Source organism: Balaenoptera physalus, assembly GCF_965194825.1.
Source record: "Balaenoptera physalus genome assembly, chromosome: 6".
NCBI classification, from domain to species: domain Eukaryota; kingdom Metazoa; phylum Chordata; class Mammalia; order Artiodactyla; family Balaenopteridae; genus Balaenoptera; species Balaenoptera physalus.
In genome coordinates this window covers 120,214,279-120,229,695 of record NC_138885.1, presented here as the reverse complement: position 1 = coordinate 120,229,695, position 15,417 = coordinate 120,214,279, and the positions used below count along the sequence as shown (strand labels likewise).

At 43.2% G+C, this 15,417-nt stretch overlaps 1 protein-coding gene across 6 annotated transcripts in view; it reads left to right on the top strand.

The window, feature by feature from the left end:
* NHEJ1 (non-homologous end joining factor 1) overlaps window positions 1–15,417 on the top strand; it is a 75,945-nt gene that overhangs the window by 4,673 nt on the left and 55,855 nt on the right. For all 6 annotated transcript variants that reach the window (XR_014265121.1, XR_014265122.1, XR_014265123.1 and 3 more), the window contains exons 4-5: window positions 7,405–7,543; window positions 8,123–8,181. Coding sequence is in view for 3 of the 6 variants with exons in the window: in XM_082466638.1 (XP_082322764.1) it covers window positions 7,405–7,543; window positions 8,123–8,181 (198 nt within the window). In the remaining 3 variants the exon portion in view is untranslated. The remainder of the gene's footprint in view (window positions 1–7,404; window positions 7,544–8,122; window positions 8,182–15,417) is intronic.

Below are 15,417 nucleotides of genomic sequence, written 5' to 3'. Positions count from 1 at the left end.
TAGAAAGAAGGCAAAAAGGTTTCTTGACTGGTACATTCTTTCCTTTCAAAAGGAGCATAGTTTGGGCCTACATGCTTTACCGGGTATCTTTATTCGTTACTTGATTTATTCAACATTTATTAAGCATCTACTATGGGCTAATTGTTGGGTGTCCAGATCTAAAACAATATAGCCTATTCCTGGAGTTCATAATCTAATGAGAAGGCAGACAGACAGGAAACAGGATAAATTATGGTATATACTTTGATTGAGATAAGCCCAGGATGATTGAGGATCTGAAAAACCTTTTTGAAGAGAGAGTTTCTGAGCTGAGTTTTTTTTTTTTTTTTTTTTATAAGTGTAAAGTTCTTTTTTTTTTTTTTTTTAATTTATTTATTTATGGCTGCGTTGGGTCTTCGTTTCTGTGCGAGGGCTTTCTCTAGTTGTGGCAAGCGGGGGCCTCTCACTATCGCGGCCTCTCTTGTTGCGGAGCACAGGCTCCAGATGCGCAGGCTCAGTAATTGTGGCTCACGGGCCCAGTTGCTCTGCGGCATGTGGAATCTTCCCAGACCAGGGCTCGAACCCGTGTCCCCTGAATTGGCAGGCAGATTCTCCACCACTGCGCCACCAGGGAAGCCCTGAGCTGAGTTTTGAAGATGAGTAGGAAATAACTGGGAGAAAATAAAAAGATCATTCTAGGCATGAATGCATTCTGAGAGGTATGGAGATGTATAAGTGTGGGGCAAGTGGGGGAACTTCATGACTACAGGGAGCCGTGAGAAATGAGGTAGACAGTGGCCAGATCTTGAAGGATTCTAATGAGTTCAGATTTTACCCCAAAGGTGACAGGGATTCACTGAAAAACTTTAAGCAGGGGTTTAACACGATCCAATTTGTAATTTATCCAGATCACTCTGGTAGTAGGGTAGGCTATATACCGGTGTTGAGTACCTTTCTGAACATTATCTTGTCATTTAATCCTCACAACTGTCCTGTCCTGCAAGATAAGTATTATTGCCATTTTTCAGAGTAGCAAGCTGAGACTGAAGGTAATTTGTCCAAAGTCATCCAGTTTATAAATGAATGAGCTGGAATTTGACTCCCAGGTAGGTCTGATTCAAGAGCCCATTTTCACGGACTCAGAAGATAATGTCCTCTGCTCACTTGTAGCTTTCTAGGCCCCAAGAGCTTTTATTAGCAGTTAGTTAGTTGAGAGTGAAGAACTAGTTGGCAGGAATTACTTCTGCTTGTCCTTCTACCCTTTTATATAAACAGAGCTTGTTTTAGCATTAGATGACAGGGTCTTCTGTGGGGGTCCTAAGGTTGTAGGTTTATCAGCAGAGGGATCTGAAGACAAGTGGGCATCATTTCCTGTCTCCCTTCTTTAGTTTCCCAGAGGTAGTATGATGCTTTGGCAACAGTAGGGTGATGGAACAAAGTGCTTTTCAACAAACTGTTCCCTGTTTTTGATCTAGTATTTTTGACCCAAGCTAGTCTTGAGTGTTTGGAGAACTACTGCTCATTAACCTCTGAATTTTTAAGGCCCATAAACAGTGCTTAGCAAATAATAATCACTCAATTTTGTTGATTTTAATTGAACTTCTTTTGAAAATTTCCACCTTGCTTTAAGTAGAATTTATCATCTTGTTCAAAACCCCGTAACTTTTTCTAAGTAACACCAGGAGGCACTGTTCCCTCAATAATGCTTGTTCTGGCACCAAAACATTTGGGCAGCCTTGGGGAAGCCCTAGCAATAGCTACTCTCATTTTATATCACACAGCCCTGGAAATTCAGAAGAGTGAGATTGGGGAGGCAGTTCCTGTTGGAAGCTGATGGGCTCTAATAGTTTTTTCTTTCAAAAGAATACAGTAAAGGGCTTCCCTGGTGGCGCAGTGGTTGAGAATCTGCCTGCCAACACAGGGGACACGGGTTCGAGCCCTGGTCTGGGAAGATCCCACATGCCACGGAGCAACTAGGCCCGTGAGCCACAACTACTGAGCCTGCGTGTCTGGAGCCTGTGCTCCGCAACAAGAGAGGCCGCAACAGTGAGAGGCTCGCGCACCGCGTTGAAGAGTGGCCCCCACTTGCCGCAACTAGAGAAAGCCCTCGCACAGAAACAAAGACCCAACACAGCCAAAAATAAATAAAAAAAAAAAAAAAAAAAAAGAATACAGTAAAGAACACTTGTATAATGATATAATTGAAAGTAATGGGTGAAGAAAACCTAGCTATTCTAGGCAAATTCCTCTAATTGGGGAGCTGCAATTTAAAAAGAGGCAACAGGGGCTTCCCTGGTGGCGCAGTGGTTAAGAATTCGCCTGCCAATGCAGGGGACACGGCTTCAAGCCCTGGTCCGGGAAGATCCCACATGCCGCGGAACAACTAAGCCCGTGCGCCACAACTACTGAGCCTGTGTGCCACAACTAGTGAAGCCCACATGCCTAGATCCTGTGCTCCACAACAAGAGAAGCCACCACGATGAGAAGCCCGCGGACTGCAATGAAGAGTAGCCCCCGCTAGTCACGGCTAGAGAAAGCCCGCATGCAGCAATGAAGACCCAATGCAGCCAAAAAAATAAATAAATAAAATAAATTATAAATAAATAAAAAGAGGCAACAGTGTTTAGAGTGGAATGAATCTTGGTTGGCCATGGGGAGAACAATTTATTAATAATTATGCTTCAAGGTATATTATTAAACGAAGAAGAATGCCGTCCCAGGGAAATCCCTGTACCTGAGGAAGCTTTATAGGGAAAAAGTTAGAGCCAGTGGACACCGGTGAGGATGTAGGCGGATACTATTTCAGGCTTGTGTGTGTGTCTATGAGGTCACACAGTCATAATTTTTGTTTGTTACTCATTCTTGTCATAGTTTTTATTTAATTCTTTTTGAATGAGTAACTCATGCAAAAGGCAAACACTTCAAATAGCATTTAAGGGTATGTAGGGAAGAAATAGGTCTTCTTTCTACTCCCTTTCCAGTCCCTCATTTTCCTTCTCTGAAGCAACTACTGCTGTCAGCTTCTTGTGAATTCTCAAGGAAAGCCACATATATATGTGTGTGTGTATGTATGTATATATACACATATATATCAGTATATATATATATGTATATATGAATATACTCATATAGTCAAATACATATCTAGATATATGTATTTTCACAAATGGCAGCATTCTGTTCGCAGTGTTCAGTACCTTGCTTTTTTCACTTAGTTTTAGAACGTAGAAATCATTCACAGCAATACATTTAGAAGACCTGCCGTAATATTTTTTAATGGCAACATAGCATTTTGATGAATGAGTATATCAATGTGTATTTAACTGCTCTGCTGCTAGTAGACACTTAAATTGTTTCCATTCTTTTGTTTTTATATGTAGTGAATATCCTGTATTTACTTTTTCTATGTGTAAATGTGTGAGTAAATTCCTAGAAGTGGAATAGCTGAATCAAGGAGTATTTGCATCTTTGATCTCGCTAACGTAATGTTGTATTGTCTTCCAGAGAGACTGTGCAGCTTAACTCCTCCTAGTCATATCTGAGAGTAGGAGAGTACCTGTTTCCCCACACTCCCTACCACATTCACATTAATAATGTAATACTTTTTATGTCTCTGCAGGATATTATGGAATATACAAAGCTTTCTAACACTGAGCCCATTTCCACTTCTGGCCAACTTCTCTTCATCACCCCCTCCTCCTTCCCACTGTCTATTCTTCCTAGTATCTAATGTAATTCTTTTTTGTTGTTGTTATTGTTATCTTTGTTTTCTAATGTAATTCTTTATATTCCGTATTTTGAGTTTCAAATTTGTCACCTCTTTGGCCAGATTATGATTCCCAGGAGTCATATCTGAAGTTTTTTTGGTGGTAGAAGGAGCACAGGCAGACCTGAATTTGTAACTCAGCTCCATCACTTTGACTACTTGTATTACCTTGGATAAGTTACTGAATTTTTATGAGACTCAGTTTCTTCATCTGTAAAATGGTGATACCAATCCTGACGTTACCACAGAGATGTGAGGATTAAATAAGAGAACATATGTAATATTACTTAACCTTAGTATTATAGTGGGCCTGTGAGAGCAAATAGTCCAACTCCATAATTTGTCTTTTTAAAAAAAGACAAGGGGCTTCCCTGGGGGCTCAGTGGTTAAAAATCTGCCTGCCAAAGCAGGGGACATGCGATCGAGCCCTGGTCCGGGAAGATCCCACATGCCTCAGAGCAACTAAGCCCGTGCGCCACAACTACCGAGCCTGCGCTCTAGAGCCCGCGAGCCACAACTACTGAAGCCCGCGCGCCTAGAGCCCGTTGCTCCGCAACAAGAGAAGCCATCGCAATGAGAAGCCCACGCACCGCAACAAAGAGTAGCCCCTGCTCACCGCAACTAGAAAAAGCCTGCGTGCAGCAACGAAGACCCAATGCAGCCAAAAATAAATAAATAAATAAAATAAATTTATTTTAAAAATAAATAAATAAAATAAAAATAAAAAAGACAAGGACCATGAGAGTACTTGGGGTTAAGCCATTTTCACATCTAGGTGCTATGAGAGCCAGGACTAGAATCTTGGTCTCCTAATTCCCAGTCTACTATTCTTTTCATTATATCCAAACATGATTCGTTTCATCTTGGGATTGATAACTGTCATCCTGCTCTTCTGCCTATGACATATGAACATTTCTGTGGGAAATCTGAAGATGCTGGGGAAAATTATAAATAGCTTTTCCTCTGGAGAAGATTGGCGACTCCTGTTCTATATCCACCACACTTCCTGACTTCCTTAACTGTTGTGATCTCTTTGAGGGCAGAAGCCTCACAGGGTCAGAGCGTGTATTCAGCACCCAGTAGGTATTTGTTGAATTGATTTATTGAACTGCATCTTTTCGTATGTTGCTGTCTGTAAATGAAAGGGAGGGAGTGTCCCAGACTCCTAAAGCATTTCAAGATTTTTCTTTGTAGTATCTGTGGATTTGCTTTGAAATATGTTGCTTCAGCCACAATGTTTTATTCTAATTAATTGATCTAAGTTAGGGTTCAACTAACTTTGAAATGCGTTATACCCCAATGAGTCAGAGTGGTGTAACCCAATCCTATGAAATTATTTGAGAAGTTGAAATATTTAAGGATGAAAAGCGTCTAAAAAATGCTATATAGGGCTTCCCTGGTGGCGCAGTGGTTAGGAATCCGCCTGCCAATGCAGGGGACACGGGATCGTGCCCCAGTCCGGGAAGATCCCACATGCCGCGGAGCGGCTAGGCCCGTGAGCCACAACTACTGAGCGTGCGCGTCTGGAGCCTGTGCTCTGCAACGGGAGAGGCCGCGACAGTGAGAGGCCCGCGCACCGCGATGAAGAGTGGCCCCCACTCGCCACAACTAGAGAAAGCCCTCGCACAGAAACGAAGACCCAACACAGCCATAAATAAATAAATAAATTTTAAAAAAATGCTATATAGACATTGGAGTCCTATCAATAATTTCAATAATAACTACATTTAATTAGACATGGCATTGATTAAAAACTGTTTCTCATCATGTTTCATGCTGTTATATTTACCACTACTCAAAGGAATTGCTGTGAAAGTAGTCCCCAGAGAAAGGTTGGTTATTAACTCTAGGAATTTCTGTTATTTGAGTGCTGCCAGCAAATGGATGGTGATGCTGCTTGGTTAGCAGTGGCAATTATTTTCAATTCAACTCACCAAATATTGGCTTGCTTTCATACAAGTATTCACCTATTTTTCCTCCTGATCTCCCTTGAGAAGGACCAAACTTAAAACAATTCCTAGGAAAGAGAGTTGAGTCTAGAGCAGATACATTTTCCAAAAGCAGAGCTTCTGCCACATTCTGAACAGTACTTCCTGGAGGTTTAAGTTTATACTAAGGACTGAGCTGGGAGACAGTTCTAGGTTGGGATGTGCTCTGTGACAGAAAGAAGTGACGGGTGTCTATAGCTGGACCTGATTGCCGGCCTTCTACTCTGCACTGTTACCCTGCGTTTCTTGGGTCCTGGTGCTGGTGCAAAAGCTGCTGCCACTAAACCCTAACCTCCCGCAACCCTAACACACACCCAGTGTCTTCTCCTCGACTCTGTCTTTAGAGAAAAAGAATCATTTCCTGTTAGTTTGAGCCACAATACACCTGAAGTCTTTAGTAATAAGTTTTACTAGAAAATTAATGGAAATGAAAACATACAAGTCTGAAGAGTCCAGACTTCTGATCCTGATCCTGATCCAGCTTGCACATCTTATGGGCCACTTTAGTACCTTTTCCTCACTTCAAGCCTCTGTGGGGTTTCTTGTCTAAAAGCTATCCTTTTTAGGTCTAGGGTACGGGTTGGCATACTATGGCCAACAGGCCAAACCTGGCTTGCTGCTTATTTTTGTAAAGTTATACTGGCACCCAGCCACCCTCATTTATTCCATGTTGTCTATGACTGCTTTCTTGCTACAACAGCAGAGTTGAATATTGTGACAGGGACTGTATGGGCCACAGGGCTGAAAATGTTGACTCTCTGGCCCTTACAGAAAAAGTTTGCTGACCTCTGATCTAGGGCGTTTCTTCTCACTGCCTCCTTTAGTTCATCTCCTTGCGTGAAGGGAAAGGAACTTTCATAATACCCCCCCAGCCACAAATTATCGATTTTAGCTAATTTTTTTGACGGCTAATGGACACCTTGTATAGGTGAATGGAATGGTTACTCTATATAGCTATGCATTATCATATGAGAGCATCACTCTAGCTGCACTGCAGTGTAGCCATGCTTACATCCTTCTTACCTCTGGTTAAGAGCAAGCTGTGTGGAGGGGTGGTTTATTCCTTCCTAGGTTGGTCTCTTGGTGACTGGCTTGTTTCTATTACAACAATGACCTTAGACTTTGCTGCATTTGTGGGAACAGATGGAAACTCTGGCCTCATTCTGGGCTATCGTCAGCCCTGAAATGGTTCATAATTGGTGTCTGGGTCTGATTTGACTTTCACAGTTCTCTACTTTCTGTTGATATTGGTCTTCTATTACACTACAGCTAGCATACTCTGTTTTAGTTGCACCTACTTTCTTGGAGGTTACTTGGATCTTCTGCTTTCATCTCTCAGTTTTTGCTGAGAGTTGAGTCCACACTTACCTCTCATCACCTGTATCACATCCTTCTCTTTAAATCACAACTCTAGGTTATCTATTCATACATGTTCTCCTTTATTCTTCCCATCCTTTTATCTGTGCCACAAAGAAAATCCTTGAACCTCTTTCATATACTTATTTAATTATTATATTTGTGTTTACATTCATGTAAATGGGTTGCTTGACTATGAAAATACAAGTTCCTGTGAAAACATTTGTTTTTCAGTATTTTTTCCTGGTACCTTATACACTGTTAGGAAGTACTTTATGTTTATCTGTTGGCTAATTGGTATCTCTTCCATGGAAGGTCTCCCAACATTTGATTCGTCCTCTGATGGGCATGAGTCTGGCATTGCAGTGCCAGGTGAGGGACCTAGCAACATTGCTTCGTATGAAGGATCTAGAGATCCAGGACTACCAGGAGAGTGGGGCTACGCTGAGCCGAGGTGAGAGGACGTTCTTTGAGGAGTTGGGTCGGGAGTGGTACAGACAGTCGAAGAGCCTTAGCAAAGGGGGAGACTCATTTGCATTAGGGAGGTGCTTTCCCGAGGGTGGGTGCTGGGTGCTGACCAGGACTGGAGATTAGATGACACTTCTTTTGCCTCAAGTACCTGGCTGGGGCCCAAGTATCCAATAGAAGCTGTAACTGAGTCCAGACATGCCCTAGGCAATGGCAAGGAAAGACTGTGGGAAGGGCCAACAGCTATATAAAATTGCCTGAGGGAAAAATGACTTGGGACTTTAGGAAGCTGCATAGCTCCAACTTCAGAATAAAAATTCAATTTCACCTGTCTTTGTGGTGGGAAAACCTTCTAGAGCACATGCCGCCACTGAACCTGTCATTTATTGCTAATCACCCTTTCCTCCTCCTGTTTGTCCTCTTCTCCCACTGGACTAGGTGTCTCTGGGTGTTGCATCTTTATCCTCTTTCCCAAGAAGTCCTGGGCTCTGTTCCCTTTCCATCTCACAGGTAGGAAACTCATTCTAAGACTCATATTTCTTTTCTGCCTCCCTTCTTGTTACAGATCGGTTGAAGACAGAGCCATTTGAAGAGAATTCCTTCTTGGAACAATTTATGGTAGAGGTAGAGTATTTGTTATTTCCTTTCTCCTTGTGCAGCTTTGCTTTACTTCCTCTTTCCAGGTGCCTGAGTGGTGACTTGCGTTTTGGGTGTTAGGTTTGCTTGCATCGTTGGAGAGCCCTTTCTGTGGAAAAGTTACCTATAGAAAGTCTGATAAAGCTTAAGATATACCTGGGGATGATGGGGAGAAGTAGGGGAAAAGATGTAAAAGGCAAAAGTGAGCTGATTAACATTTGTAAAACATCTCTGCTAAAGTACCTAGGGATTTTGTTTGGAATTCTCTTGGAAACCTTGGTTGACCAGTTGCTAAATTTTTGCTTGCTGAGATCTGATCCCAGGTCTGGATTGTGGAGCGGGGGGCTAGTCATTATTACTTGTCCGGGCCCCTTCGACATCCCGCAGTAGAGGAAGGTGAAAAGCACAGGGCTACCATTTGGGGACTGTCTTGTGGGCACAGTAGGCTATGGAAAATCACAGTGTTTATACAAGGGGACTGGCAAAGGAATGAATGGGGAGTAGATAATTGTGGCCTGTCAGAAGCTCCTGCCTAGGTTTCCCTTCTAAGGATTGAACTTGGCCAAAAGAAACATCTATTAAATGCCAAGCAGGGGTAATATTAATAATAGTGACCTTTGATAATACCAGTCAATATTGATCTTTTTCTCTAACTCTTCTGAGACTTGTTGGTTGTACAGTTAGTACCCTAGTATTATTGCACTATTTTCTAATTATACATGTTACCCAGGTTGGTACTTTATTGTGTAAGTAAATAATGCTGTTGTAATATTGTGTTATGTATAGATTATTTATATTTCTGTCTTGTCTTCTAGGCTAATTTGTAAGCTTGTTGTGGACAGGGACTGGGACTCCTACTTCTTTTGAACCTGAAATTAGTGCTTTTCACAGGGCTGAGCAAAAAGCAGGTGATTTGGAACCTTCTGTTCTGCCTTGTCCGTTGACTGAGCAGTAGCCTCATGATGCTTGAGGTCTTAACAGTGAGAACAAAACATGTGAGTTGAGCGCTCAGTCCATCTACTGAAGCAGTTGTAATTCTGGAGCAGAAGGAAAGCATGTGTTGCTAAGTCCTGAAGCAGAATAGGTTTCAGGTCTTCATGGGGAAAGAGAGATCATTAAACCTAAACTTGTGACAGAGAGAGATTTCCTAGGCCATTTTTCTCTCAGATAGCTTCCCCCATTTTTCTCTCAGATAGGTTTGGGTATTAAGGAGGTTAATGTAGGCTGGGATGGCATACTAGTTCCCTACCTCAGCCCCTTAGTCAAACAATGAGAGGCTTATTCTTAGCTCAGCAGGGAGGTCCCTTCCTGATCTAGTGCCTGCATACGTATCCAGCTGGGTTTCTCAACATTTTTCTCTGTGTATTTTATGCTTCAGCCATGCAGAATGGCTTTGAATTACCAAAAATGCTGTTTTCTCTAGCCTTTGTGTCTTTGCACACATTGTTCCTTTATCTAGAATGCCCAGTGCCCTGGTCTTATCTACCTTGTAAACTTCTATTAATCTTTCAAGTGTCAGCTTCAGCTTCTTTGGGAGACCTTTCCGGACTGTCCTTGTAAAGATAATCCTTCTTTCCTGCTACTATAGTGCCTTGGTTCATGCCTCTATTTTACTAGTTATAACTTTGTCATGATGCTGTTTGTATGTCTGCAAGACTATGTCTTTTTCTACTGATCTATGGACTCTTTGAGGGCAAGGACCACGTTGAATGTGTTTCTATGTTCCCAGCACCAAACATAGTGCTTAGAAGTAATAGGTTCTCAACGAGTTTGTGGGTGAATATGTTGATAAACCTACACTGGAGGGATTTTATGAAAATTGTGGTGGTGTGGGCTGTGGATATAGTGTTGCTTGTTAGACCCATACTTGGGATCTTCAGTTATTCTCCTGATTTATTTTGCGGCTTTGGATAAATCACTTCTCTCAGAGCCTCTATTTTCTCATTTGTAGAATTGAAGTCTCATTTCTTTCATGCTATTGGGGTGGAGGAACACTGCAGAACTGAATGAGAAAGCATACGGAATACAGGTGCTAGCCCAGGAAGGGGATTGGTGTTTGGAACCAACTACTTCAAGAACTCTGGTCCTCTAGGTTCTGGGTGGATCACATCCAAACTGCATAGACTTGTAGAATTTTATTATATCTGGAAAGGATCTGGACGATAGATAGTTGTAGCTTTCCATTTCATAGATTAAGAAATTGGGCCTCAGAGAGGTTAAGTGACTCGCCTAAGGTCATATGGTGGTAGCTGTATGTTTAGGACCATCCACACTTCTTGACTCATAGTGTAGGATTATCCCTATTCTGTTTTGCTATTTTTACTGGTCGTACACACAAATAAGAGGAGAGTCAAGGGCTAGGATAATGTAGAATTCTTGTGACCTCTGGGATCACTGCCCTGTCCTCGGAATGTCCTGCAGAACTGCTAGAACTGAAAGGTTTCCTACCGGGACTGCAGCATTTCTTATGGCCAGTGCATCTTTTCAGTTACTCTGCTTGCCTGGGGTCCTACAAACAGGACACAGAAGGGTCACGGGGTCACCCAAGACTGAGCTGAAAGGATGTGCCATCAAAATAAGCAACATAGGAAGATAAACAAACCAGGGACAGAGAGCTCGGGATGAAGGTGCAGGGGGGCCAGGGCTGATGTCAGAGGGCCATGCGGTCAGTGTCTGGGGTCTGTTTTTCCTACTTCTCGTTAGGACTATTGCTAGGCAAGAGGCCATTTAGATAGGGCACAGGAGGCAGTAGGATGGGAGGTTTCTAGGATACTAAGGCCAGGAAGAATATTTAAGGATCGGACAGGGGTTACTTCTCCACATTTAGTCTTTTTGTTTTTCCTCTCCCCTTAGGAGCCTGATTTTCATTTCCAGGGAGCCCAAGGGGGCCAATCGATGGTGGCCTAACTAGATGGGGATTCCTGGCAGTGCCCATTCAAGTCAGGGCTGGCCCTGTTCTCACAGAAGGCAACATCCCCATGTAGAGCATTTCCTAGGACTAGGGGCTAGGAATAGAAGACCAGTCAAGGATTTGGGGGCTATTACTACATGCCAGTATGAACAGTGTTAAAGAGGAAGTTTAGGATGAGTGGGCTGGCATGGCCCACGCTCAGCAGGGTCCACTGGAGGGAGTTCCTTCCCCTGGCCGCGTCCATGCCTCCCTCTCTTCATCTGGTTGCCATCAGGCTGTACGGCTGCTGGCGTGCTCTTTATTTATTTATCCCAGTGTAATGGGGTGAGGAGGGAGCTGGCCTAAGGCTGGCATTCCGAGGCCATGCCACGAGCCACAGGCGGTTTGCATGGGTGTGTGAGTCACTGGGGCTGCATGCTGCTCAAACCAGACGCGGCTGGGCTCAGGGACAGCAGGCAGCCCAAAATAGAGCCCCGCCCTCTGCAGCTGGCAACCCCTGGCTGGGAATCAGCCCTGGACACCGAAACCTGGGCAGTTGCGTGAAGTTGGCTTCCTCGGGGAGGGAGGCCTTAGCAGAGATAGAGATTTTTGCAGTTCTCTCCTTCTCTATCTTCAGAGGAGAATATTCAGCATAGCAGTCACTCCTGTTACTGCTTTCTGAATGCCTTGTAAGACTTTAAGAATCTGTTCCGTGTAATATCTTAACCAATTTCTATTATATAGTTATAGTTCTACAACTATAGTTAACATTGATTTGACTCAGCATCCTAAATGTAGCCATGGCCTTTGTGTCCTGTCTAGTTTTAGTTAGTATTTTCATCCCCTGTCTGGTTGCAGCCTGATTCTAGAGCAGAGACTTCAAGCTATGAAGATATTCATTGCTGTTCTTATGAAGCTAGAGCTTATATCAAAGACACCTGGGGAAGATGCAGAGTTCTTTAACCTGAAAATTGCTATCCTGTTAAGTTCACAGACAGCTTCTACTTGGTTTCCTTGGCTGACTCTCCATCCTTTCCCTGCCCTCAAACGTTAGTGTTACCCAGGATTGGGTCCTCCATCCTCCCACCCTTCACTCTCTTTCTCTCTGGGTGATCTCATCCAGAACCCAGTTCCAGCTATCAGTAGTACACCCCTGAGTACCAGTTTTATATCTCCACTATGTTTCAGGCCCATATTTCTTTCTGCATATTTGACATTCCCACCTGGATGTCCCAAATGCAATACCCTAAACGTGTCCAAAATTAATCATCTACTCTCCCCAAACCCAGTTCTCTTCTATATTCCTTATCTTGGGGAATTGTACCATTATCCATTCAGTTTTCTAAGCTAGAAACTTGGGAGTTATCCCCTCTTCTCTTTGTCCTTACTTCCAGAGCCTAACTTATAAACCCTTTTTTGAATCTGCTCTTCTTCTCTATTCCGGCTTCCATTGCCTTAGATTAGCCATTCCCCACCCCATTGCTGGTTTGACTGTGCCACAGCCTCCTAACTTGTCTACCAGTCAATACTTATTTTCCTCCAGTTGAATTTGCAGTTATGTCAGAGTGATCTCTTTAAAACAGGAACATGATGATGTCACTCTCTTGCTTAAAGTCCTTAAGTGGTTCCCAACAGCCTGCAGGGTAAAGTTCAAACTCCTTGCACGCCACACAAGATGGTTCATGATTTGGTCCTGCTGACCTCTTCAGCCTGACCTTCTGTCACTCCCCAGTAGCACCCCACCCTTTCATCATGTTCAAGTATTGACAGCTTCCTGCCCATACGTCTCGTGATCCATTTGCCTGGTATTCTCTTGTCCTCATGGCAAACTCCTGTTCAATTTTCCCAACTCTGCACTGGTGTCATCCCTTTTGTGAGTCTTCCATGACAGTTTTTCCTTTTCTCAGTCTGCTCTCCTTCCTCCAGGGATAAGTACACTACCCTGCTATCCCCACAGCCCCCTGTACTATCACTGCTGTAGAATTTGACATCAGGGAGGATGTGGAAATGAAAAGAAGGGTAGGGAGACAGAAGCCAATCAAGTTGGCTAATCCTTTCCCATTTAGGTTTTTCCTTTATAGTGCTTGTCAGTTCCTTCTCCTCAATATACTTTCTTAACATGGCTTCCACAGAACAATACTCTCCTGTTTCTCCCCGTCTCATTGGTTGTTCCTTCTCAGAATCTTTTGCTGGTTCTTCTCCCTTACCTCCTAATGTTGGAGTGCCTTAGGACTCAGTCCGTGATGCTCTGATCTTTTTTCACTCGTTTAGTGATCTCATCTAGTCCCATGGCTTTAAATATCATCTTGTTGATGAATCCCAAGTTTAATCTTCATTCTAGACCTTGCCCCTAACTTCAGACTGCCTCCTCAACATTTTTACGTAGAAGTCTAATGGCATCTCAAATTCAACATGTCCAAAACTGAACTCCTAGTCCTAACCCCCAAATTTGCTTTTCTAAAAATCCCCTCCCATGTTGATGGAAACTTCATCCATTTACTTGCTAGGGCCAAAAACCTTGGAGTCATCCTTGACTTCTGTCCTTTCACATCCTACATCCAGTTTATCAGCCTCTTGGCTCTACCTTCAAAGTACACCTGTAATTTCACCTCTGCTGCTACCACTCTTGGCTGAGCCACCATCGTCTCTTAACCGCATTTTTGCATTAACCTCTTTATTAGTATCCCTGTTGCTACTTCTCCTCCCTTCTGGGCCCATTACCAACAAAGTGATCTTTTAAAAACACAAATCACATCGTGATACTCTCCCGCTCAAAGCTGGCTTCACATTTCATTTATAGAGTAAAACCCAAAGACCTTATGATGGCCTACAAAATCCTACATGATCTGGATCTTATTACCTTTCTGACCTCATCTCCTCCCTCTCCCCCCACTCCCAGTCCACTGCAGCCACACTGGCCTCTTGCTGGTTTTCTAATACTCTAAGCATCACCTCCTTTAGGCCTTTACACTGCCTATTCCCTCTGCCTGGAATGCTCTTTCTTCAGATATTTGTATGGCCAAATCCCTCCCTTCTTTTCTGTCTGTATTAGTTATCTATTGCTGTATAACAGATTACTCCAAAACTTAGTGGCTTAAAACAATAAACATTTATTATCTCACATGGTTTTGAAGGTCGGGAATCTAGAAGCGGCTAGCTGGATGATTCTGGCTCAGAGTTTCCCTTGAAACCGCAAGTCAGGATCTCGGCTGGAAAGGCAGTCATCATAAGGGGCTGGAGAATTCACTTCCAAGCTCTCTCATGTGACTGTTGGCAGGAGGTGCCATTTCATTGCTACATGGCCTCTCCATAAGGCCGCTCACATGACACGGCCCTGGCTGCCTCCAGAGCCAATAATCCGAGAGGCTGAGAGACCAAGACCAAGACCAAGATGGGAGCTGCAGTCTCTTTATAACTTAATCTCAGAAGTGACACCTTATCACCGTCTTGTTATATTCTCTTCGTTAGAAGTGAGTCACTAATTCCAGGCCACACTCCAGGAAAGGGTAATTAAGCTCCACCTCTTCAGGGGAGGCATGTCAAGAAATGTGCTGGCATATCTACATGGACTACAATCATGTCTTTGTTCAGATGTCACCTTCTCAGTAGGTTTACCCTAATTATCCTATTTAAGATTGTAAGCCACATCCCTGCCCCTCTGCACCTGGCACTCCCACTTCACTTTACCATGCTCTGCTTTTTATTCTTTCGCCATAGCACTTATCTTCCATATTACCATCAAATTTACTTATTTTATTATGCTTATGGTTTATGGCCTGTCTTCCCCCTGCCCGAATGTATAAACTCAATGAGGACAAGGATGTGTGTTTTGCGTGCTGGTTTATCCAAAGTGCCTAGAGCAGTGCCTCCACACATAGTTGGTGCTCACGAAGTATTTGTTGATGGATGAAGGAGTCATATCTTCCCATTCTTCCTTATTTTTACTGTCTTATGAATAGGCCATGAAACCATCACCTGTTGGTAGCCTGAGACTTAGACAGCCCTACTGTAAACAGATGAGTAGCCTAAGGAGAAGATCACTGTTAGATTGCCATTCTACTACCTGCCTTGTTTCTTTGACACTTAGTTTACTGGGAGACAGTCCCAATTTTGGGATGAAGTATAAACCTTGAATCTTTTATTACTGAGAGATCCTAGAACCTCTTTTTTTAGAGCCAGTTAAGAAATTAAATATCTCAAAAACCAAAGGAATAAGAATCTGACAAAATCCTGGAAAGAACATTAGTCATAGAGCCTAAAGTAAGTTATTAAGTTTCTTCCTTCCTCAGTCTTTCTTCTCGCTGGGCTCTACTTCCAAGGCTGGAAGGGCTGCT